Source organism: Salvelinus alpinus, chromosome 3 (genome assembly GCF_045679555.1).
Source record: "Salvelinus alpinus chromosome 3, SLU_Salpinus.1, whole genome shotgun sequence".
Taxonomy (NCBI): Eukaryota; Metazoa; Chordata; class Actinopteri; order Salmoniformes; family Salmonidae; genus Salvelinus; species Salvelinus alpinus.
Window position 1 is genome coordinate 62844109 of NC_092088.1, and position 26710 is coordinate 62870818.

The 26710-nt window shown below is 41.1% G+C and overlaps 1 protein-coding gene across 1 annotated transcript in view; it reads left to right on the forward strand.

Annotated features, from left to right (window-relative positions):
- LOC139571092 (zinc finger matrin-type protein 4) overlaps positions 1-26710 on the forward strand; it is a 164052-nt gene that overhangs the window by 135094 nt on the left and 2248 nt on the right. Inside the window, exon 6 of the mRNA XM_071393627.1 lies at positions 3058-3154. Within this exon, the coding sequence (XP_071249728.1) occupies positions 3058-3154 (97 nt within the window). The remainder of the gene's footprint in view (positions 1-3057; positions 3155-26710) is intronic.

Sequence of the window (26710 nt, forward strand, 5' to 3'; positions counted from 1 at the left end):
CTGTATGGGTGGTATGCAAATTGGAGTGGGTCTAGGGTTTCTGGGATAATGCTGTTGATGTGAGCCATTACCTGCCTTTCAAAGCACTTCATGGCTACAAACGTGAGTGCTACGGGTCTGTAGTCATTTAGTTAGGTTGCCTTCGTGTTCTTGGGCACAGGGACTATGGTGGTCTGCTTGAAACATGTTGGTATTACAGACTATTACAGACTCAGGGACATGTTGAAAATGTCAGTGAAGACACCTGCCTGGAGCACATGCCCTGAGCAATCTCTGTCAAATCGGTTGTTGATCTTTGCTAGACAACCATTTTCAGGTTTTGCCATAGATGTTCAAGTAGATTTAAGTCACAACTGTAACTCAGGATCATTCCCAGTCTTCTTGGTAAGCAACTCCAGTGTAGATTTGGCCTTGTGTTTTAGGTTATTGTCCTGCTGAAAGGTGAATTCATCTACCAGTCTGTTGGAAAGCAGACTGAACCAGGTTTTCCTCTAGGATTTTGCCTGTGCTTTCCATTCCATTTTTTCCCCCTGAAAAACTCCCAAGCCCTTAACAATTACAAGCATACCCATAGCATGATTCAGCCGCCACTATACTTGAAACTATTTAGAGTGGTACTCAGTAATGTGTTGTATTGGATTTGCCCCAGACATAACACGTTGCATTTGAAAACCTCCCTAGTCTTTGTAGTTTATTCTGTTTTTGAAATTCACTGCTCGACTGAGTGTAGGGGGTACGGAGATAAAGTAGTCATTCAAAAATCATGTTAAAGTCCATGCAACTTATTATGTGACTTGTTAAGCACATTTCTACTCCTCAGCTTATTTAGGCTTGCCATAACAAATGGGTTGAATATTTATTGACTCAAGACATTTCAGCTTTTCATTTTTATTTATTTTAAAATAAAAAAAATAAAAACATAATTCCACTTTGACATTATGGTATATTGTGTGTAGGCCAGTGACAAAAATATATACATTTAACCCATTTGAAATGTGGAAAAAGTCAAGGGGTGTCAATATTTTCTGAAGGCACTGGATTTAGATGGCTTTCTGATCCCTAATATTCTGAACCCGTTCTCTCTATATATTCTAGCGAGCCTGTAGACAAATTTCTGACTAAAAAGGTACACGGTATTTGAAGGGATGGCTTAAGATAAATGTATTGAAAACCCTCTTTATTTAAAACTCCATCCACAAGAAAATCTGTTAGCCAGCAAGTGGGAGGGTTTTCAGCAGTTGAATGAAATCTATTTAGAGCGTGCAAGGTAGCCACACCTGATTAAGGTAAGTCTGAATACCAAATACTGAGAAGTGCATAGAAAAGTCAGCGGTAGGAAAGGCGTACATTTACTAAGTCTGAATCGGGCCCCATGAGCTCTCTCAACATGAGACTAGCCTACTCTCTTTCTCTTTCCCTCTCTTTTTCTGAGTCACTGCCTTTTATTTTCCTCTCGTTCTCCCTCTCTCTCTGTCTCTCTCTCCTCTCTTTCATTTTCCCCCCTCACCCTTCGCTCTCTCTCTCCCCTGTCTATCTCATCTCGCTTTCTCTCCCTCCCCATCTCTCTCTACCCCCTCTCTTTTTCTTTCCTTTTTCCCCTAATTTTCATCTCTTCTTCCTCTGTCTATTTTTGGTCCTTCATTCTCGACCACCTGCAAACCGTCTAATTAGCTCACATCTGTTACTGCGCCGTTCATCTAATCACACTCACACACACACACACACACACACACACACACACACACACACACACACACACACACACACACACACACACACACACACACACACACACACACACACACACACACACACACACACACACACACACAAACACACCCATCTCAGCAGCGCTGCACACGCCTGGCTCCCCTCCATTCTTCTATCCTTCCATCCCACTAAAATCTCAGTAATATATCTGCATTACTTGTAAGTACACACATTCACACACACACACCGTACACACCGTACACACACACACACACACACACACACACACACACACACACACACACACACACACACACACACACACACACACACACACTAAAACACGCATACGCTCTGGCATACACATAGGAAGAAAGCAGACAGCAGCAATCTTGATCTACAAATGCCGCTCGCTCTCTGTTAATGACTAGTATAGTATCATCAAGTCTTACTGCAAACACCTCAGTAATTACACCACAGTAATTTTCTCAACTCTGCATTGGAGTCAGCTGTAATTCACTGGAAATATGTTTTTTAAGCATACAGTAGGCTTGTCTTTGTACATTAGATATGCTTTACAATGATGATGATAGTGATGGTGGTGGTGATGATACTGATGTTGATTGCGATGATCATTATGATGATCATGATGACAATGATGATGATGATGATGATGATGATTAAGATGATGATGATGATGATGATGATTAAGATGATGATGATCATGGTTACAATGATGATGATGATTAAGATGATGATGATGCTGATTAAGATGATGATGACAATGATGATGATGATTAAGATGATCATGATGACAATGATGCTGATGATTCAGATGATGATTAAGATGATGACAATGATGATGCTGATGATTAAGATGATGATAATCATGATGACAATGATGATTAAGATGATGATGATTAAGCTGATGATGATCATGATGACAATGATGATGATTAAGATGATGATGATCATGATGACAATTATGATGATGATCAAGGTGATCATGATCATGCTGACAATGATGATGATGATTAAGATGATGAAAATGACGATGATCATGATGGTAATGATTAAGATGATGATTAAGATGATGATGATCATGATGACAGTGATGATGATTAAGATGATGATGATTACGATTATGTTGATTATGATGATGATTACGATGATGATCATGATGACAATGATGCTGATGATTAAGATGATGATGATCATGATGACAGTGATGATGATTACGATGATGATGATTACGATGATGATGATTATGATGATGACGATTCCGATGATAATTATATTAACGACAACAATGATAATGATGATGTCTGTGTGTTTTTCTCTCATCAGGTCTCCGCAGCAGTTACTCCTGCAGTGTATGTAGTGTGGTGTTGAACTCCATTGAACAGTACCATGCTCACCTCCAGGGCTCCAAGCACCAGAACAAGTAAGTTGATAACACTAACTATGGTGCACGAAAGAGAGAGAGAGAGAGAGAGAAGGTGAGAGAGAGAGGGGGGGGGAGAGAGCATGACAGAGAGACAGGTTATGGGTGTGCAAACTGTGAACAGGACGTCAGCACAGTAATTTCCAGAGACGGAATCAGTTGCACTCGGTCTCTTCTGCATGGAATCTATTGACTTTGGTTCCAATATGGGTAGCCTATATGACAACAGCCATATTTCTCATTACATCAAAAATTAAGTTGAGTAAAAATTCTACCACCATCTGCAGTCAAATAATTTACCTTGTTCGTTAATCAACAATTGAACCATAGCTGGCTAGCTGTCTGTACTTTGCAGAACAAATGCACATCAATTAATTTTGTTGACAAAACCAGAGAGGAAGAGGCAAAGTGAGAGGGTCCACTCGGGAATGCAACGATAAGCAGACTGATAAGCAGGCCGATAAGCAGACCGCCTGCCTTCCCGCCTTTGGAACAATGACTCCCATGGTTAGAGCGGAGACAAGATCATCTGGTCATTATATACAATATCTCTGACAAAACATATCTGGTTCTCCGAGGACAGATGCTACAGCATTCCATGCTTTTTCTTTGGACAGTGTTCTTGTATTGGGATTACTGGGGTCATACAGCAAAGTGTGCTTCTCAACTTTGGGTGTCAACTTTCTCAAACGGGTGTCATTAATTTTGCCAACTTTGACCTGTCCTGTCAAAATATCAGAATATGTCAGAATATCTTTCAAGGAGGGTCAGGGGAGGGGTCTACTCTACTGCATCCTCTGCCTCGAAAGATGATACAAGGTAGACCATCATCTTCATTTGCCTTTCTGTTCATCAGCTGGTTTGAATGTTTAAAAGTTTAGAAAAAGCATTGATACTATAGATACAGTATAACAACCCACCTCCAATTATGAACTTGGAAGACTACAGTTGCATTTATATATTAGTTTTACAAACAGGTAGGCCTACTGCTATTGTATAGATGAAGCATACTATTGTTATTAATGTTTCTATTACATTTTCATACTATGAAGCTGAGTGAATATGTTTTTAAGTGTTGAAATATAATTGTATGGTGTTTACGTGAGTGGATCCGAGAAAAATAGATCCAAACCTAATTTTAGGTTGCTGCTACAACAGCCGCACAACGTCTACGCTTTACGCACGCGCCGATGTAGCAGGTAACATTGACTATAGTAAGCCTATCAACTCCGTATCACGCAAGTCTCACAGACGTGGATTTCACTCGTGTGGTGTAGCTGGGCCGTAAGAGGGTCTAGGTGCTGTGGCAGTCAGTGCTCAGAGAATAGTAATAATCTACATTATAATGTTGTGTTCACGTGATGCTGATCAATAACGTGTTGGTGTAAAATGTGTGATTTTATACAGCTCTCTCGCTCTCTAAATAAGAAACAAGCACATACACAGGCAAACACACACACACGGTTCCGCTCTATGCATCCTCCCACTCAATGAGTTGCCCAGCAACATGTTGTCTATCAAGGTAGAATCAATCCATCAGAGTGTGTGTGTGTGTGTGTGTGTGTGTGTGTGTGTGTGTGTGTGTGTGTGTGTGTGTGTGTGTGTGTGTGTGTGTGTGTGTGTGTGTGTGTGTGTGTGTGTGTGTGTGTGTGTGTGTGTGTGTGTGTGTGTGTGTGTGTGTGTGTGTGTGTGTGTGTGTGTGTGTGTGTGTGTTTGTGTGTGTGTGTGTGTGTGTGTGCCATACCAGGCAGTGATATAGCCGACAGGATGCTCTCAATGGTGCATCTGTAGAAGTTCATGAGGGTCTTAGGGCCCAAGCCAAATTTTTCTTCAGCTTCCTGAGGTTGAAGAGGTGCTGTAGCGCCTTCTTCACCATGCTGTCTGTGTGGATGGACCATTTCAGGTTGTCAGTGATGTGCACGCCGAGGAACTTGAAGCTTTGTGTGATATGGCAACTAGAGGTGTGTAGATCACTGAGAGAGAATATGACTGCACTTCAGTACACACACACACCGGACACTATCTGTAACAGAGGTTTATATATCACTGTAAGAGGAGATGACAGGGGTGGCAGCACTTTCACCTTTACTCTGTGTGTCTGCTAATCACCACTCAGTACAGCTGATTTACACTGTAGAGAGAGAGAGAGAGAGAGAGAGAGAGAGAGATTAGGTATTTGAGGTATTTGAGAGAGAGAGAGAGAGAGAGATGCAAGGGAGAAAGAGATGTAGATGGGAGTGAACGAGAGGGAAAGAGGTGGGAAGTGAATAAGAGAGAGAGGTAGGTGAGATAGAGATGTAAGAGAGAAAGAGAGATGGGAAGTGAAAGAGAGAGAGAAAGAGAGATGGGAAGTAACAGAGATAGAGATGGGAATGAAAGAGAGAGAGATGGGAAGTGAGTGAGCGCTAGAGCAAAATGGGAAGTAAGAGAGAGAGAGAGAGAGAGAGAGAGAGAGAGAGAGAGAGAGAGAGAGAGAGAGAGAGAGAGAGAGAGAGAGAGAGAGAGAGAGAGAGAGAGAGAGAGAGAGAGAGAGAGAGAGAGAGAGAGAGAGAGAGAGAGAGAGAGAGAGAGATTGATGGGAAGTAAGAGAGAGAGTTTGCAAGGTAGAGGGAGACTGAGAGTTAGAACTGGCACGATAGTTGTATAACCATGTAACCAGCGATTATGTATGAAGAATATGAATAAAACAAAATAGCCATCATAACCGTTCTAATACATTCATTTTGTTGTATTTTTCAAAATTCAAAATTTTTTTTTTTGAAATATTTAACTTTCACACATTAACAAGTCCAATACAGCAAATGAAAGATAAACATATTGTGAATCCAGCCAACATGTCCGATTTTTTAAATGTTTTACAGCGAAAACACCACGTATATTTATGTTAGCTCACCACCAAATACAAAAATGCACAGACATTTCTTTCACAGCACAGGTAGCTTGCACAAAACCCCCAAATAGAGATAGAATTAGTCACTAACCAAGAAACAACTTCATCAGATGACAGTCTTATAACATGTTATACAATAAATCTATGTTTTGTTAGAAGAATTTGCATATTTCAGGTATAAATCATAGTTTTACATTGCAGCTACAATCACAAATAGCACCGAAGCAGCAAGAATAACTACAGAGAGCAACGTGAAATACCTAAATACTCATCATAAAACATTTATGAAAAATACATGGTGTACAGCAAATGAAAGATAAACATCTTGTGAATCCAGCCAATATTTCATATTTTTTAAGTGTTTTACAGCGAAAACACAATATAGCATTATATTAGCGTACCACAATAGCCAACCACACAACCGCATTCATTCACCGCAAAGGTAGCAATCGCAAAAAAACAGCAAAAGATATAAAATTATTCACTAACCTTGACAAACTTCATCAGATGACAGTCCTATAACATCATGTTACACAATACATATATGTTTTGTTCGAAAATGTGCATATTTAGCGGTACAAATCGTGGTTTTACAATGTGAATACGTAGCCAAACTGCACAAAATTATCCGGATATATTTCTGACACTCACCTAATCTAATCAAAGAACTCATCATAAACTTTACTAAAAAATACATGTTGTACAGCAAATGAAAGATACACTAGTTCTTAATGCAATCGCCGTGTTAGAATTCTAAAAATAACTTTAGTACGACATACAGCTTACGTTATAGCGAGACAGCGCCTGCAATGAGGGCGGAAAATAGTACTAAACATTTTCCACAGAAATACGAAATAACATCATAAATGGTTCCTACTTTTGCTGAGCTTCCATCAGAATCTTGTACAAGGAGTCCTTTGTCCAGAATAAATCGTTGTTTGGTTTTAGAATGTCCTCTTCTCCTGTCGAATTAGTGGCGCGAAGTTGTCCATCTTCACCAAACGCAGAGAACGGAAAACGCCAAAACTCCCGATAAACGTTCAATAATCTGATAAAACTATATTGAAAAAACATACTTTACGATGATATTATCACATTTATCAAATAAAATCAAAGCCGGAGATATTAGCCGTCTATACCGAAAGCTTTTCAGAAGGCAATCCAGGGTTCCTTCCCGCGCCTTGCTGAACAAAGGAAATTTGGGGTCACGTCATTCCAAGAGCTCTTGTTCGACCTCAGATCAAGCTAGACACCCCATTCCACCTCCCACTGCCTGTTGATATCTAGTGGAAGGCGTATGAAGTGCATTTATATCCATAGATTTCAAGCAAATGAATAGGAAGGCCCTGGAACAGAGCCTCGATTTCAGATTTTTAACTTCCTGACAGGAAGTTTGCCGCAAAATGAGTTCTGTTTTACTCACAGATATAATTCAAACGGTTTTAGAAACTTGAGAGTGTTTTCTATCCAATAGTAATAATAATATGCATATTGTACGATCTAGAATAGAGTACGAGGCTGTTTAAATTGGGCACGATTTTTTCCCAAAGTGAAAATAGCGCCCCCTATCCCAGGGCTTGTAAGTAAGCATTTCACTGTAAGGTCTACACCTGTTGTATTCAGTGCATGTAACAAAGGCTGGCAAACGGAATATATACACTATCGTTCAAAAGTTTGGGGTCACTTAGAAATTTCAACATTAACAATGTCTACACTGTATTTCTGATAAATGTTATGTTATTTTAATGGACAAAAAAAATATTTTCTTTCAAAAACAAGGACATTTCTAAGTGACCCCAAATTTTTGAATGGTAGTGTATGTGTGCAAAAGCTGCATGATAGACTTGTTTACTGCAGTTTCTAGGCAACAGAAAGCTGTGCTACTGCTGCTGGAAGCTGCGCAGCAGACAGAGATGATAGAAAAAAGCGGCCTTAACTTTGCACATTGTTTCCGTTATAACGGTGAATGTGGACATTTGCCCGACAAACAACCATAAACGAAAATTCCAGGACCATCACAGCCCTACAGGGAGACAGACAGAAAGAGAGAAGGGGGAAGGGAGGGAGGGAGGATAGAAGTGCGTGAAGATAAAGAGGAGATTTAAAGTGGACAGAGGTAAGCACCACATTGCTGACTGGGGTAAGGTTTCAGTGCTTCAAAGGTGGTAAGGGTGAATAAGAGAGAAGATAGAAGGATAACGGAGGGTGGAGGGATAGAGGGGTGCAGGGGGAAGAGGGATAAAGAATGGAGTGAGAGAGAGAACCAAGGGCTGGGGGATAGAGGGATATGAAAGAAGAGGGTTAGCTGTGAGGCCACTGAATCAGCTAGACTCAGTGTCAGCTCAAAGTAGAGTTGTACTTATGTGGAGTTGAATGTGCAAGACTAAGTCCCTTAGAGAGAGAGAGAGAGAGAGATGGAAAAATATTGATGGAAAAAGATTGATGGAGCAGGACAGGGAGATTTAGGAAAAAGGGAGAGAGAGGGGAGGGTGTGAAACAAAGTGATGGAAAGGGGTAGTTATGGCAGCGTCGATTATTTGAATCAGCTGTGTAGTGCTGGGGCAAAAAACAAAAGGAGCACCCCTTGGGGTCCAGAGGACCGATTTTGGAAACGCTGAGTAATGGAGACGAGAGAGAGATGTATGAAGCATACTGGGTGTATGTATTTAAGGCTGTGTGTATTGATAAGGTTTCAAAAGAGTAATCTCCAGTTACTGTAAAGGTGTTTATCTGTGTACGCACCTGTATCGATCCCCCAGGGAAACCTGGAACAAGACAGGAGGTTCCAACATATTGGCCCATCGCTTCCCAAACAACTGATTAACCGCTGAGGCTGTGTGTGTTTGTGTGTGTACTTGTAAGTGTGCATGCGTGTGTGTGTCTTCCTGCATCACAGCACATCAGTGTGCATCTCTTCTAGCAGAGTATAGTCAGGGGGCAGAGAATTATGTGATTGCAAATAATGCCCCTGTCTCAACCTATTGTGCTGCATAGTTTGTGAGCTGTCACATAACACACACACACACACACACACACACACACACACACACACACACACACACACACACACACACACACACACACACACACACACACACACACACACACACACACACACACACACACACACACACACAGAGAGAGAGAGAGAGACACACACAGAGCAGAGGTTTATCACTGAAGCTCAACTTTGTTCCATGGGGAAGGCTTCTCATTTAAGCAGAGAAAGAATGCTGAGAGAGTGTGTGTGTATGTGTAAGTGTGTCAGATTGATGGGCTTCCAGACTTTTAGGCAGGACATTTTAAGCGAGTGTTCCTTTCCCTCAGGAGTAAGCTATCTAATATAGTACACAGAGTGTTTGGCTACTGAGAGAGAGAATGTGTGCATGTGGTGTTTGTGTGTGCGTGTGTGTTTGTGTGTGCGTGCGTGTGTGTATGCATGTGTGTCGGTGTATGTGTGTGTGTGTGAGACAAGCTTCAGCTCGTATAAGGAGCTTTGTGGAGGAGATGAGAGTTCAGCTGACAGTGGCTGAGGATTATCTGAAAGCATAGAAACAGCCTTAAAGTGTGTGTGTGTGTGTGTGTGTGTGTGTGTGTGTGTGTGTGTGTGTGTGTGTGTGTGTGTGTGTGTGTGTGTGTGTGTGTGTGTGTGTGTGTGTGTGTGTGTGTGTGTGTGTGTGTGTGTGTGTGTGTGTGTGTGTGTGTGTGTGTGTGTGTGTGTGTGTGTGTGTGTAAATTGTAAAGAGCCATTTCCCTCAACAGGGACCATCAAAGTTCTTAGCTTTTATCTTTAATTATTTGAGAAAAGTGACTCCCAAAACACACTCAGCTCTGTCGAGAACATTCATATTATAAAACAAGAAGTATGTATCTTCAGATACAGATGTATGGTCTGCCTCACTGATGATGCATAATAAATATAAAAGCTAGAATCCTTAGTTGCTACATCCATTTTTGCACTAATACATTTATGATATACAGTGCATTCGGAAAGTATTCAGACCCCTTCAATTTTTCCACATTTGTGACTCGTTTCAAGAAACTAGGCATATGTCGTCTATCACTACTTCAGGAGAGCCTTTTTTTATCGAAAGGCGTTTTTTGGGGGGCAGAAAGGCCTTCTGGATCATGTGAACTTTCATGTGCCTTAATAACAAACTTGTGTGTCATCTGTAAATACGAATACAATTGTTAAATTACAAGCCTAGTTGGTTCAGTCTATGAAAAAGCCAGCAACCGTCCCGCAAGCCATGATTGGTAGAGATAATGAATGGGCTGGACATGCCGAGAGATGAGTTCGGATTGGTCTGCCATGTAGCTTGTAGGTTATCCTGTCTAACACAACTTTTTTTGAAAGATATCCCGTAGTAGAACTGCATAAGTGTTGCTCTAGAGTAAGATAGCTAAGGGGATCTTCAAACTATGGGCAACCATGGCATCCGTGACAGAGAGGTAGAAGCGTCCATCCATGTATACGGATAAGATACTCTAGCTAGGTACATTTCAGATATTACACGTTTCTAATTTTGTAAGAAAGTCATTTTCATTTCAAGTGTATTGTTAGCTAGCTAGCTAACGTTAGCTGGCTGGGTAGCTAGCTAATGTTACGTGTATGATCTGTGTAGTGATCTGTGTCGTAATATTATTCGTATCTCAGAGCCATTTGCTTTGCTAGTTATAGCCTAATAACTAGGCTATAGCTAGCTAACATTGAACCTGGTTGGTTAGCTACCTGCAGATTGATTCAGGGTAGTAACGTCATGAGTTGGGATTATGGTTCATTGTTTAGCTAGCTAGCTACATGTCTTAACAAAATACTTCACTATGCAATTAACCATTTCAATAGAATGTTCATGATGTCACTGCGACAACTGTTGTTAGAGGTAGCTGGTAAATTCTCTCCGGCTATCTACTCCGATTTCAGAGCACTCTTGTCTGAGTGTACCAGAGCGCAGAATAACAGACACATTTATGAATACTCAACACCCATTGAATATGGCCGGTATCAATAAACTTTGGCAAAACATTTTAATTAATTGTTTCCAGCAGCACAGTTGCAGTCACCAACGCTCTGGATACCATAAAAACAGCCAAACCAGCTCTCCTAGGGCAAGTAAAATAGTCAGTGAGCTGTTCTCTCATTTGTGTCTGGAAGAAGCTAGCAAACTAGCCAGCATTAGCCATTTAGCTTGGATGCTTGACTGCTGTTGTTAGGTCAGCTAGCTAATGTTACGTGTCTGATCTGTGTAGTAGTATTATTTGTATCTCAGAGCCATTTGCTTTGCTAGTTATAGCCTAATATTAACTAGCTAACATTGAACCTGGTTGGTTAGCTACCTGCAGATTGATTCAGGGTAGTAAAGTCACGAGTTGGGATTATGGTTCATTGTTTAGCTAGATAGCTAGCTACATGGCTTAACAGAAAACTCCACTTTGCAAGTAATAATTTCAAAAGAATGTCAATGATGTCACTGCGACAACTGTTGATAGACGTAGCTGGTAAATTCGCTCTGGCGATCTACTCCGATTTCAGAGTACTATAAGCCACTGATGCAGACCTCTGGAACATTTACATTTTAAAAAGTCTAATAAATCCATATAATATAGCCTTCACAATAAATCCATTGTTTATTTTTAGACAGGTCTAAAGAAACATGATATGACGAAAATGCAGTCTATTTCAGATGAACAGAATTGCATACCCTGAATTGTCCGTATGTTAGGTCCTGATCTGGGTATGCCATATGGCTTTGGGCTACACTAGTTCATTTGTGTTTTCTCTGCACCAGATAGGGCTGTATCGGTTTGCCACATTTGTTATTTTGTATCGTGTTAAGTGTTCACTGTTTATCGTTTTATTAAACATGTTGAGCACTGGCTACGCTGCGTGTTGGTCCGATCCCTGTTACACCCTCTCTTCTCGTGAAGAGAGGGAAGGCTGCCGTTACACACTGGTTGTGAATCCAGCCAACATGTCAGAATTCAAATAGGCTTTTCGGCACAACAAGTGACCCTGATTCAAAATGGCCGTAATTCTTCATTACACAAAGGAAAAACCCTCAACCAATTTCTAAAGACTGTAGACATCCAGTGGAAGCGGTAGGAACTGCAAGAAGGTCAATTAGAAATCTGTATTCCCAATGAAAATCCATTGAAAAGAGAGTGACCCCCCCCAAAAAACCTCAATGGTTTGTCCTCGGGGTTTCGCCTGCTAAATAAGTTCTGTTATACTCAGAGACATGATTCAAACCGTTTTAGAAACTTCAGAGTGTTTTCTATCCAAATCTGCTAACAATATGCATATCTTATCTTCTGGGGATGAGTAGCTGGCAGTGGAATTTGGGTATGCTTTTCATCCAAACGTGAAAATGCTGCCCCCTATCCTAGAGAAGTTAATGTAACTTTAGTTGTTGTACAAACATTGGGCTATATGTTTTGAGGCTGCATGATGCGACTCTAATGATGATTTAGAAAAAGTTGCTTGAAAGGCGTGAGCTCTGCTTTTTTTCTTGTGCAGGTTGTACACACATCATCAATCTCTCATTCACAATTTGACAAGCACTTGATAATGCTTCGACTTTTCCGGCGGCATCCCCTTTGTGTGTCCGTAATGCCTTTTGCGGCCAGTGGCCGTTGAGCCCTTGGGCTAAATATAATAATTATAATTCCCTTCTTCCTGAGTGCTGCGTCCTCCGAAGCACCTCTCATTCGCATGGCTCTCCATCCCGTGATCAGGTCTTTCTCACAGGCTATAAGTGAAGACAGACAAATCTTGTGTCCTTATCCAAGGACACAAGACTGTGTCCTTATCCAATTCCGAGGTGCATATTGAAGATATTGGAAGAACTGTCCACATTTACTTTTCATCAGCCAACAAGATGAATAGGCCTAACGAACAGCAAAAGCACTAGCCTATGTCAATCTACTATCCCCCATAGTACAAAGTTGACCAATTCTGTGCAAGAAATAAATCTTCCACACATAGTCTGGGACAGCTGTGGGTTGTGATAGATTCCAAATTAATACAACCACTAGCATCATAAAAAATAAAAAATAATGTTTACACAGTTTCTGTTGCGCGCGGCATTGCAGTACCATGTACCGAAACAGGTAGGCTGCTTGATTTCAATATCTTAGCAAAGTGAACAGGCTATGTTGTTCAAACAGTTGGAGATAGACAGGAGGGTAAATTCATAACAGTTGAACTGTTCTACCTTGTTAGCAACCAAATACTTCCTAGTTGGCTAGAATTTAAATACAAAGATTAGCTGGCTCCTCACTAGCACATGGGCTTCTGCTTAAGAGATTGTTCATGAGACCTGTGTTCATTTTCTATAATGTCTGCTACAAGAAGTTGTTCATTATTAGTGGGTGTGCATTGTGCATGGTTCATGTTGAGTTTGTAATAAAAAATTGCATTTTCATAGACATACCTGAAAGACACAAAAAAAATTCAACTGTTTTGATAAATAAGGCTTATATTTAGCCTAGGTATAATTTTACATGCAGTTTATTGACTTTTAATTGTACATCAAAGCTTATGTAGAGAAACTGTAAAACATGTTTTATTTATATTGTGAATCGCCCATGAGTCTGAAATGTTTTGGCCATATCACCCAGCCCTAGTGTACACTGTTACAAGTCACAATCTTTTCAATTTATTGAGAGTTGACTGTAGCAGACACACACACACACACACACACACACACACAGTCAACTCTATAGCAACAGACCTTTCTCTGTATTGTCATTATGTACAATGCAAATACATGTACATATTTGCGATGATTATGATAACTCGTGCTGTTACTGACCTCTTGTCAAGGGCTAAAGGGTGTGTGTGTGCGTGTGTGCGTGTGTGTGTGTGCGTGCATGTGTAACCTCTCTGTTGTAATGTGAGTGTCTGACCTAAGGATAGATGGTCGTGAGACTGCAGACAAGCCATTCAACCTTTTAGCCCTGGACACACACTCAGTCACACACTGGATACACACAGACATAGACACAGCATATGCGTGTGGGTATAAAAGCAGTCCATCTCGCATGTAATGATAAAGTACATCCTCTCTCCCTCTCTCTCTCTCTCTCTCTCTCTCTCTCTCTCTCTCTCTCTCTCTCTCTCTCTCTCTCTCTCTCTCTCTCTCTCTCTCTCTCTCTCTCTCTCTCTCTCTCTCTCCTGTCAGCCCCTGGCGAGGTCTTTCTCTCCTGTCAGCCCCTGGCGAGGTGTAAGGTTAATTCAGGACTACCGCTGGCTCACCTTCATCCATTCCTCTCTCTAAAACAACAGAGCGCTCTTACTCCCTAACGTCTGACAAGTGCGGATTCAAAATATGCCCTCAGCCAGCAGCCAGAAAATAAACAACAACAACACACACTATATGCGTTAACAGAACACCCACGCACGCACACTGTCACAACCAGACACATACACTGTCACATTATCCCGTATGTACTTTGAGCTCTTAGCAAAGTAGTGGAAGGTCCATTACTCGTAGGCAGAAGAGAAGAATAATGTTAAAACACGCACACAGTGTATGCATGTACACACACATGTTGGTTTTACTACTAAGTGGGGATCCAATAATGTATTCCCATTCAAAATCCTATTGTCCCTTACCACTAAGCCTAACTCTTAACCTAACCCTAACCTTAACTCTAACCTTAGCCCTTAAACTAAACCTAACTCCTAAACCTAACCCCGTATTAACCTAATTCTAACCCTAACCCTAACCGCTGAGCCTAAAATAGCCTTTTTCTTTTTGGAGACCTGCAAACTTTATTTGTCACATGCGCCGAATACAACAAGTGTAGACCTTACAGTGAAATTCTTACTTACAAGCCCTTAACCAACAGCGCAGTTCAAGAAGAGTTTAGAAAATATTTACCAAGTAAACTAAAGTAAAAAATTATTAAAAGTAGCACAATAAAATAACAATAACGAGGCTATATACAGGGTGTACCTGTAGAGAGTCAGTGTGCGAGGGTACAGGTTAGATGAGGTAATTTGTACATGTAGGTAGGGGTGAAGTGACTATGCATAGATAATAAACAGCGAGTAGCAGCAGTGTACAAAACAAATTGGGGGTGGGGGGTCAATGTAAATAGTCCGGTGGCCATATGATTAAATGTTCAGCAGTCTTATGGCTTGGGGGTAGAAGCTGTTAAGGAGCCTTTGGTCCTAGACTTGGCGCTCCGGTAACACGTACCGTGCGGTAGCAGAGAAAACAGTCTATGCCTTGGGTGACTGGAGTCTCTGACAATTTTATGTCCCCACTTGTCAGAATGTTCCTTGTTTTTCTATCCTTGTGAGGACTTTTTAAACCCAAAAGGATAGTAAAGTTAGAACAGACACACACACACACTGTAAATGGAGAAAAAAAAGGTGTGAGGAGGAGGAGAGGTCACTGGCCTCTATTGAGCGCTCTCTCTATACTATCCTAATAACATTGACATTGCTGTCACTTTGATAGAGGGTTGAGAGCTGTGCTCACTTCATATCGACTCAACACAGGCAGGTGTGCTTGTCCGACACCTCGAGGGACAGACTATTGCAGGTGCACTGCTTCTTTAATGTCAGAGTGCCATATCGAGGCCCATGCTTTCAGAGAGGATGAGAGATGGCAAAGGAGAGGAGAAGAGGAGATGAGTAGAGTAGGCCTAAATAAAAAGAAGAATAAGGAGAAATAAAGAGAAGAGTTGTCTTTGGGCACCTGCACACACACACATACACCTGCCATTTCGCTCACAGATGTTCTGTCTCTCTTCGTTCTCTCTCTTTTCTCTCTACACACACACATCTTAAACAAACACACCTGATATCGCACTTGATTCCTCTAAGGAGTTTTGATTGGAAGTGTTTGAAAGTTTATATCCCATTATATAAATCTCAAAATTAGTCAGAATAGTAAGTAACCAACTTTAAACTATCTCATCACCTCAGGCTTGTATACAGTAGGTAGATCTCCAGTGTTACAGAATATAGTGTAACTTTAAAAGCCTCACGATGGAAGAAATGCCATCAAAGTATAGTGTGTAGTGCTGAACGATTAACACATTTTTGGGGGGGAAAGAAATCAAGGCTGTATCACAGCGTTGTCCAAGTCGACCGTCATTGAAAATAAGAATTTGTTCTTAACTGACTTGCCTAGTTAAATAAAGATTAAATATAATTATATATTTTTTAAGAACTCTGTAGGACGCTAGGCTAAAGAGAGTTGTAGTTTTCATTAAGCAAATATTCAACCTAGTTCAGTGTAGAAACATGGTAAATAACTACAATGACCATAATTGTATCAGAGAGGAAGACGCGAACCGAGAGGTTTCACTCTCGCCAAAATCTATCCAAAATAAGCCCTATGCATTTCTATGTGCTTATTTTGGACCTAAACTTGTCGCATGCCTTCCCGACAACAACTCCCAATGTTAGAGCAGAGACATGAGTATCTCGTCATTACATACAGTACCAGTCAAAAGTTTGGACACACCTACTCATTCAAGGGTTTTTCTTTATTATTACTATTTTCTACATTGCACTTGAAGAGTTCAAAGTTCTTGAAATGTTCCAGATTGACTGACCTTCATGTCTTAAAGTAATGATGGAGTGTCGTTTCTCTTTGCTTATTTGAGCTGTTCTTTCCATAATATGGACTTGGTCTTCTACCAAATAAGGCTAATTTCTGTAAACCTGTTGATTTCTGTTGCGAGAATGCCAAGAGTGTGCAAAGCTGTCATCAAGGCAAAGGGTGGCTACTTTGAAGAATCTCAAATCTTAGATATATTTTGATTTGTTTAACACTTTTTTGGTTACTACATGATTCCATATGTGTTATTTCATAGTTTTGATGTCTTCACTATTATTCCACAATGTAGAAAATAGCAAAAATAAAGAAAAACCCATGAATGAGTAGGTGTGTCCAAACTTTTGACTGGTACTGTACATATCTCTGGACGGATACACTTTTACGCATGAGATGTTAGGTTAGATGCACACAGACCGCATAGACTGCATGAGAGACGAATGTACACAGCACAATGATGAGAGGGACAGAGACAGTTCTTCAAAGTTTGCCTTATCTACTTTGAAGAACTAGTACAATTATTTAGTCAGACAGCTCTGCAGCATACTTAGACACCAGTGGAGGCTGGTGGGAGGAGCTATAGGATAACGGGCTCATTGTATTAGCTGAAATGGAATGGTGTCAAACGCGTAAAAAATATGGAAACCACGTTTGAATCCGTTCCATTAATTACAATGAGCCCGTCCTCCTATAGCTCCTCCCGCCAGCCTACACTGTTAGACAGGCTAGATAAATAGAATGACTAAAGAATGGGGACTCGGGGAGAACATCATGTTAGATAGCCTGGCTGCCTGACTTCTACTGCTTGAACAGAGATGAGATGATTCGTTTAAGGAATGAACAATTATAAAGTCATCAAATAACAACAAGGTAATATATACAACTGAAATATTGTATTATTTCATAGCAAATTCCTATTTGTCTATTGATGTCTACCCAATGTGGACCTGATTAAAAACAATGGAATATTTTCAACGTTTTGGCAATTGAATGTTCACTATTTCTGGCTTTGCAATTTCTATTATAAAGCTCTAAAATTATTGTAACGTCATTATTTCATAATGCATTTCATGTTAAAAAATTATAATTGAAAGCGAAATCAAAAACATGATTTTTTTTTTTATAATGGAACCGAAACTGAACCCACCTCAAAAAGCATTAGTAGTGCACCATAACAAGAATATAACCAATCCAGCAAATGGGTTACGTGTTGTTGGGTAAGGGCAGGCCTGGGCAATTATTTTCCATGGAGGGCCACATTAGAATATTGTTTTGCCATCGCGGGCCAGAATCATATTACAGGATTATACATCATATTTGGAAGATAAGAAAGGAGGTGATGGAGTCCAGGTGAGTGTCATGAGGTGCAGGTGCATGAGACGATGGTGACAGGTGTGCGGGATAATCAGCAGCCAGATGGCGTAGAGGCCGGAGAGGGAGTATACGTGACACTGTGACAAAAGTACACTGTGCATTCAGCACCACGGGCAGAACTCTATTTAACGGGTATGCACAAAAACACAAGAACCAGAGAGAGGTCAACATTACATTTAACCTACTCAATCAGTGTGAGGAGTGAAGTCTCTGATGGGCATTGACTAGAGCAGTGAAGTCAGGTATAGTTTCTGACGTTGCTATGGGCAGGATTGCTGAGAGGTCAGAGTCCGTAAGAGATGATCTGTGCCTTGTTATATTTCATCACTGAAAATGTCTGTTTACATACATAGGTTGACCCAAACAGTACAAACATCTTCTGAGCATGACTCCTAATCTTTGGAAAGTTTTGTTCATCGAGAGATGCATAGAACCTCGTCAGTGACATTGTTTTGAATAGTTCTCCAATCACAGCATCAGACTGAAGATCGATAAGCTCAAGTGGCAGGTCAGTGGGAGCGTTATCCACATTGAAGGTGAAAGGAGATGGCATTTTCCAACACTTTGAAATCCTCAAAACTACGAGAAATCTCACTGTTCAAAGCACGCAGCAGCGATGTATACTTCTCTCGCTGGTCATCTGATAGGGAAGAGACTAATAGTGTCGGAAGGTGGGTGAGATTGTTGCTTCTACTTGGCGGGCCAGGAGGAGTCATTTTCCCTTAAAGGCTTTGACAAGGCTGTACATCTGATGTGCAAAAAGGCCCTTCCCTTGTAGTTTGGAATGCAGTTAATTCATGAGGACCATGATGTCCACAGTGAAGGCAAAATCAGCCAACCATTCTTTATCTTGCAGTTGAGGGAAAATCGCATATTTTCCTTTCAAATCAAATCAAATGTATTTATATAGCCCTTCTTACATCAGCTGATATATCAAGTGCTGTAAAGAAACCCAGCCTAAAACCCCAAACAGCAAGCAATGCAGGTGTAGAAGCACAGTGGCTAGGAAAAACTCCCTAGAATGGCCAAAACCTAGGAAGAAACCTAGATAGGAACCAGGCTATGAGGGGTGGCCAGTACTCTTCTGGCTGTGCCGGGTGGAGATTATAACAGAACATGGCCAAGATGTTCAAATGTTCATAAATGACCAGCATGGTCAAATAATAATCATCACAGTAGTTGTCGAGAGTGCAACAAGTCAGCACCTCAGGAGTAAATGTCAGTTGGCTTTTCATAGCCGATCATTGAGAGTATCTCTACCGAGATAGGCAGAACAGTCGAAACTGGAGCAGCTGCACGGCCAGGTGGACTGGGGACAGCAAGGAGTCATCATGCCAGGTAGTCCTGGGGCATGGTCCTAGGGCTCAGGTCCTCCGAGAGAGAGAAAGAAAGAAAGAGAGAGAGAGAGAATTAGAGGGAGCATACTTAAATTCACACAGGACACCGGATAAGACAGGAGAAATACTCCAGATATAACAGACTGACCCTAGCCGCCCGACACATAAACTACTGCAGCATAAATACTGGAGGCTGAGACAGGAGGGGTCAGGAGACACTGTGGCCCCATCCGATGATACCCCCGGACAGGGCCAAACAGGCAGGATATAACCCCACCCACTTTGCCAAAGCACAGCCCCCACACCACTAGAGGGATATCTTCAACCACCAACTTACCATCCTGAGACAAGGCCGAGTATAGCCCACAAAGATCTCCGCCACGGCACAAACCAAGGGGGGGCGCCAACCCAGACAGGAAGACCACGTCTGCGACTCAACCCACTCAAGTGACGCACCCCTCCTAGGGACGGCATGGAAGAGCACCAGTAAGCCAGTGACTCAGCCCCTGTAATAGGGTTAGAGGCAGAGAATCCCAGTGGAGAGAGGGGAACCGGCCAGGCAGAGACAGCAAAGGCGGTTCGTTGCTCCAGAGCCTTTCCGTTCACTTTCACACTCCTGGGCCAGACTACACTCAATCATATGACCTACTAAAGAGATGAGTCTTCAGTAAAGACTTAAAGGTTGAGACCGAGTCTGCGTCTCTCACATGGGTAGGCAGACCATTCCATAAAAATGGAGCTCTATTGGAGAAAGCCCTGCCTCCAGCTGTTTGCTTAGAAATTCTAGGGACAATTAGGAGGCCTGCGTCTTGTGACCGTAGCGTACGTGTAGGTATGTACAGCAGGACCAAATCGGAAAGATAGGTAGGAGCAAGCCCATGTAATGCTTTGTACGTTAGCAGTTAAACCTTGAAATCAGCCCTTGCCTTAACAGGGGCTGATTTATGATCAAATATATTGGTTCTAGTCAGGATTCTAGCAGCCGTATTTAGCACTAACTGAAGTTTATTTAGTGCTTTATCCGGGTAGCCGGAAAGTAGAGCATTGCAGTAGTCTAACCTAGAAGTGACAAAAGCATGGATACATTTTTCTGCATCATTTTTGGACAGAACGTTTCTGATTTTTGCAATGTTGCGTAGATGGCAAAAAGCTGTCCTTGAAACAGTCTTGATATGTTCGTCAAAAGAGAGATCAGGGTCCAGAGTAACGCCGAGGTCCTTCTCAGTTTTATTTGAGACGACTGTACAACCATCAAGATTAATTGTCAGATTCAACAGAAGATCTCTTTGTTTCTTGGGACCTAGAACAAGCATCTCTGTTTTCTCCGAGTTTAAAAGTAGAAAGTATGCAGCCATCCACTTCCTTATGTCTGAAACACAGGCTTCTAGCGAGGGCAATTTTGGGGCTTCACCATGTTTCATTGAAATGTGTCATCCGCATAGCAGTGAAAGTTAACATTATGTTTTCGAATGACATCCCCAAGAGGTAAAATATATAGTGAAAACAATAGTGGTCCTAAAACGGAACCTTGAGGAACACCGAAATTTACAGTTGATTTGTCAGAGGACAAACCATTCACAGAGACAAATTTATATCTTTCTGACAGATAGATCTAAACCAGGCCAGAACTTGTCCGTGTAGACCAATTTGGGTTTCCAATCTCTCTAAAAGAATGTGGTGATCGATGGTATCAAAAGCAGCACTAAGGTCTAGGAGCACGAGGACAGATGCAGAGCCTCTGTCTGACGCCATTAACTTTTTAGGGCTGCAATCCCGTTAACAGGATCGATATGACAACAGCCAGTGAAAGTGCAGGGCTCCAAATTCAAACAACAGATCTCATAATTAAAATTCCTCATGCATACAAGTATTTCACACCATTTTAAAGATACACTTCTTGTTAATCCCACCACAGTGTCCGATTTCAAAAAGGCTTTACAGCGAAAGCACCACAAACGATTATGTTAGGTCACCGCAAAATCACAAAAAAACACAGCCATTTTTCCAGCCAAAGACAGGAGTCACAAAAAGCAGAAATAGATATAAAATGAATCACTAACCTTTGATGATCTTCATCAGATGACACTCATAGGACTTCCTGTTACACAATTCATATATGTTTTGTTCGATGAAGTTCATATTTATATCCAAAAACCTCAGTTTACATTGGCGCCATGTTCAGAAATGCCTCCAAAATATCCGGAGAAATTGCAGAGAGCCACATCAAATAACAGAAATACTCATCATAAACTTTGATGAAAGATACATGTTTTACATAGAATTAAAGATAAACTTGTTCTTAATGCAACCGCTGTGTCAGATTTCAAAAAAGCTTTACGGCAAAAGCACAATGTTCAATCATCTTAGAACAGCGTTCAGCCACAAAAGGAATCATACAGTTACCCGCCAAATTGTGGAGTCAACAAAAGTCATAAATAGCATTATAAATCTTCACTTACCTTTGCTGATCTTCGTCGGAATGCACTCCCAGGACTCCCACTTCCACAAGAAATGTTCGTTTTGTTCGGTAATGTCCATCATTTATGTCCAAATAGCTACTTTTTTAGCGTGTTTGGTAAACAAATCCAAAGTCAGGAAGCGCGTTCACTAAAAGCAGACGAAATGTCATAAAGTTCCGTAACAGTCAGTAGAAACATGTCAAACGATGTATTGAATCAATCTTTAGGATGTTTTTAACATAAATCTTCAATAATGTTCCAACCGGAGAATTCCATTGTCTTCAGAAGTGCGGTGGAACAGGGCTCCCTCTCATGTGAACGCGAATGGTCAGAGCATGGTCAGCTCATGGCAGACCTCTGACTCATTCCCCTCTCATTCGGCCCCACTTCACAGTAGAAGCATCAGACAAGGTTCTAAAGACTGTTGACATCTAGTGGAAGCCTTAGGAAGTGCAACATGACCCATATCCCACTGTATCTTCAATAGGGAATGAGTTGAAAAACGACCAACCTCAGATTTCCCACTTCCTGGTTGGATTTTTTCTCAGGTTTTTGCCTGCCATATGAGTTCTGTTATACTCACAGACATCATTCAAACAGTTTTAGAAACGTCAGAGTGTTTTCTATCAAAATCTACTAATAATATGCATATATTAGCAACTGGGACTGAGTAGCAGGCAGTTTACTCTGGGCACGCTTTTCATCCAAACGTGAAAATGCTGCCCCTATCCATAACAAGTTAATTTGAATCACAAATACGTTTTTCAAAATTTTACTATCGCATATTCTTGATGTGATCTGAGCATGATTCCGCCCGCCGTATTGAATCAGGTCGCGGGCCGCATACGGCCCCTGGGCCAGCCTTTGCCCAGGCCTGAGTTAGGGTTATGCAAATGCATTAGGTGATTTTGTGTTTAGGGTTACGGTTGTGCAAATGCATTACATGATGTTATGGCTTGAAACCAGTTTTGGTTTTTCACTGGAAAAGTATTGATTTACATTTCAATTTTCAGTTCAAATGTTGTTTTGTCCATTTCGGGCAATCATGCTCTCCCCTCTTCTCACCCGGCCCCTAGCACTAAACCTCAGCCCTGTCTCCTCTTATCCGAACAGGTTTTAACCTAGTCTATATTGACAGTGCTAGGCCGCATGCACGCACGCAAACACGCACGTACACACACACACATTCTCTCTTTCGCTCTCTCTTACACACACTCTCTCTTAAACACACTCTCGCACACAAACGCACACAAACGCAAACAAACATGCACACTACTGTAAAAAAACAGTAAGGAATCTCAGTGGCAAAGCCCATTTAGGAATCAGACTTTCACATTTCTGTAGACACATGGTCTACAGACTGGGGTAAGGATGGGTGAGGTAAGGGGAGATGAGGCAAGAATGGAGTGAGGTGAGGAAAGACGGGGGTAAGGATGGGTGAGGTAAGGGGAGATGAGGTGAGGGGAGGCTGGGGTAAGGATGGGTGAATTGAGGGGAGATAAGGCAAGAATGGAGTGAGGTGAGGGGAGGGGTGGCTGGGGTAAAGATGGGTGAGATGAAGCAAGAATGGGGTGAGTTGAGGTAAGGCTGGGGTAAGGATGGGTGAGGATTGAGGAAATTTCAGGTTGGATTCCTTTTTCAGGATTCATATCAGGAGACAACTGAGAGAAAAAAACATCTGTGATTTATGTCACACCTAGACTGTGGACATTGAATGTTATATATGCATGTAGAAATCTTAAATCTTTAAGTGCAAAACAGTGCAGTTTTATTTTACTTTCACTGAACCATGACTATTAGAGTGCAAAAGCCTGTCGGACTATAGCCTCAAAATACACAGGCACGCACCAGTGGAGGCTCCTCAGATGAGGAAGTGGACGACCCTCTGACTCAGTGAATTTCAGAAATATAAAAATAGTCAAACATTAAAGTTATCTTTTTAGATAAAACTATACTAAATATATTCACGTCACCAAATAACTAATTAAACACACTGTTTTGCCATGAGGATCTACAGTAGCCTCAACAGCACCCTCTAGGGTAGCACCATGGTGTAGCTGGAGGACAGCTACTGTATTTTCCATCCTCCTCTTGATACCAGAATTTTGACTTCGATACTGATACCAGGTTTAGTATCAAGATACTTGATACCATCACGATACTCCATACCAAAAAGATACCGTAACAACAACAACAAAAAGGCTTATTAGCAGTATGGCACTTGACCCAGACAGATAAACTCAGCTACTGCTGGTCAATCGTTGGGCATCTTTTGAGTTCAATATCATTACATTTGAACATTTTTATGTAAATGTTTTAGAGACAGCCATGTATGCGTTAATTAATCAATTATACAATTATACAATCAATTTGACTTTGTTTTTATCTAACTACAAAACAACATAAAGGTAATCATTTATTTGAAAGGTAAATCTCTATTGATGAACTGGGTAATGCAAAATATAACCTAGGTCTATTCACAATACAGGTAAAGACATATTATTCATTAGGAGTGTGTGCATGCATTGAGTTATTGAGCTTGCTTTAGTTGATATCATGGGACTAAAGATGACAAACAGTCCGTTCCATTTAGGACTTATTTAATTGGCAACTGCTAGGAGAAATGTTTTATTGTCCTGATCAACAACATTTGCATAGGAGAGGCAATCTCTTCTTTTATAAAAGTGTGCGCTGTCTCTTTACTCTTGCCAGGCAGAGTGGCTGTGGAATCTGACTTTGTGCCTATGGAATCTAGTGAAAAAAAGATGGGAAGCGAGGAAGTGAATGAGTTAATAACTTTTTTGGTAATGATCAGCTTTGAGTCAGCATATTTAGCCTTATGGTTATCACTAACAAAGTACTAGGGTAGTGAATTCAGCTGTAAGAATTCATCTATATTTTTTGTAGCCGTCTATTTACCACCACAAACCGACACTGGCACTAAGACCGCACTCAACGAGCTGTGTAAGGACATAAGCAAACAAGAAAATGCTCATCCAGAAGCGGTGCTCCTAGTGGCTAGGTACTTTGATGCAGGAAAACTTAAATCAATTTTACCTCATTTCTACCAGCATGTCACATGTGCAACCAGAGGAAAAAAACTCTAGACCACCTTTACTCCACATGCAGAGACGCGGACAAAGCTCTTCAATATTGTCTGTGCTAGAGAATTTAAAACCTTTTTTTGTAAGAACATAGTATATGGGATTGATTTTAAGAAATGTAGCTTAATTAATTTGATTAATTCTATAGTGTTTCTAATCCAAGAAAAATGAAAAACGAAACCCTCGGGGTTTCCATTAGGAAAATATGGCGCTGTACAACGTGACGATTGGGAGTAGGCTACAGTACTAAGAGCATTACATTTCCACACCCTAATTCTAGTCTAACCAATACCCAAACGGAGATTCAGTGGAGAAAAAAAATCTCATTGATTTATCAAGACCAGTCCCCATGCTTGTCTCAGAGCAGCGCGAAACGGTGCTTAAATAGTTGTCCGTAGGCTATTGCTTCAAATCCTATTGCTTCTAACTTCAATAAGCTTCTTAAATAAATAAGACCTACACCACTTAACAGCACATTACTCAACACTAGTGAGACTGATGTTGTCTACGGTAGGCCTACAGTATATCGGAAAATATTGTTTTCAATTACGCAACATAATTGCCAATAATTCGATTTAGAGGATTGGAGGATTCTAAATGAATATCTAAGGGAAATTTTTCATTAGGATCTGTGAGAATATCTAAGGGGCTTTTATATTATTCTAAATTAATTATTAATAATAATATTCACTTTGTTTAAAAAATAACAATATTTTGGAGATGATTTTGGTTTCAAATAACCTAAAGTGAGCGATTGTCATCTGAATAAAGGCCCAAATAATATTTATAAAGGCCCAAATATTTATTTCTGTTTTTGGAGGGAGAGAAACCATAAGCCCACTGTGCCTATTTTTTGGACAAGGACATCCCGGCCGGGCAAACCTGTCACGTTCCTGACCTGTTTTCTGTTGTTTTTGTATGTGTTTAGTTGGTCAGGGCGTGAGTTGGGGTGGGCATTCTATGTTATGTGTTTCTATGTTGGGTTAAATGTGTTGCCTGATATGGTTCTCAATTAGAGGCAGGTGTTTGACGTTTCCTCTGATTGAGAACCATATTAAGGTAGGCTGTTCTCACTGTTTGTTTGTGGGTGATTGTTGCTGTGTCTGTGTTTTGTTGCACCACACGGTACTGTCTCGTTCGTTCATTCGTTTTTCCTGTTCGTGCGTTCTTCGTTATATGTAGTTCTCATGTTCAGGTCAGTCTACGTCGTTTGTCTGTTATTTTGTAAATTATCAAGTGTAGTTCGTGTCAGTGTTCGTCTTGCCTATTAAATTCATTATGTCTACATACCTCGCTGCGTGTTGGTCCGATCCATGCTCCTCCTCGTCCGAGGAGGAGAACGAATATGACGACCGTTACAAAACCTCCCCTAACCCTGACGACGCTGGGCCAATTGTGCGCCGGCCTATGGGATTCCCAATCACGGCCGGTTGTGATACAGGCAACTTAACTAAGAAATACATTTGACGATACAATTCTCCCCCTACCCTCCTTCTTGACAAGAATCTATTGTCCTGCTAATAGCCCATAATGGCGCTGTACAACATGACCGGTTGGGAGTAGGCTACAGTACTACAGTAAGAGCACCTTCTTCATCCTCATCATCAAGTCGTGCACAGTTATCAGTTTTTATTTTGTTGATGTTGCCCATTCATTGTCAGTTAGAGATACATTAGCGCCTTGGGACCAAAAAGCATAATCAGTGCTCTAACTTCCCCTTGCGCTGGTCTGGAGCAATGAAGCAGTGACGCAGGGTACCATACTAAACCACAAATTACCTCTATGCCCCACAGCATAACCTCAAAACTTTTAGTT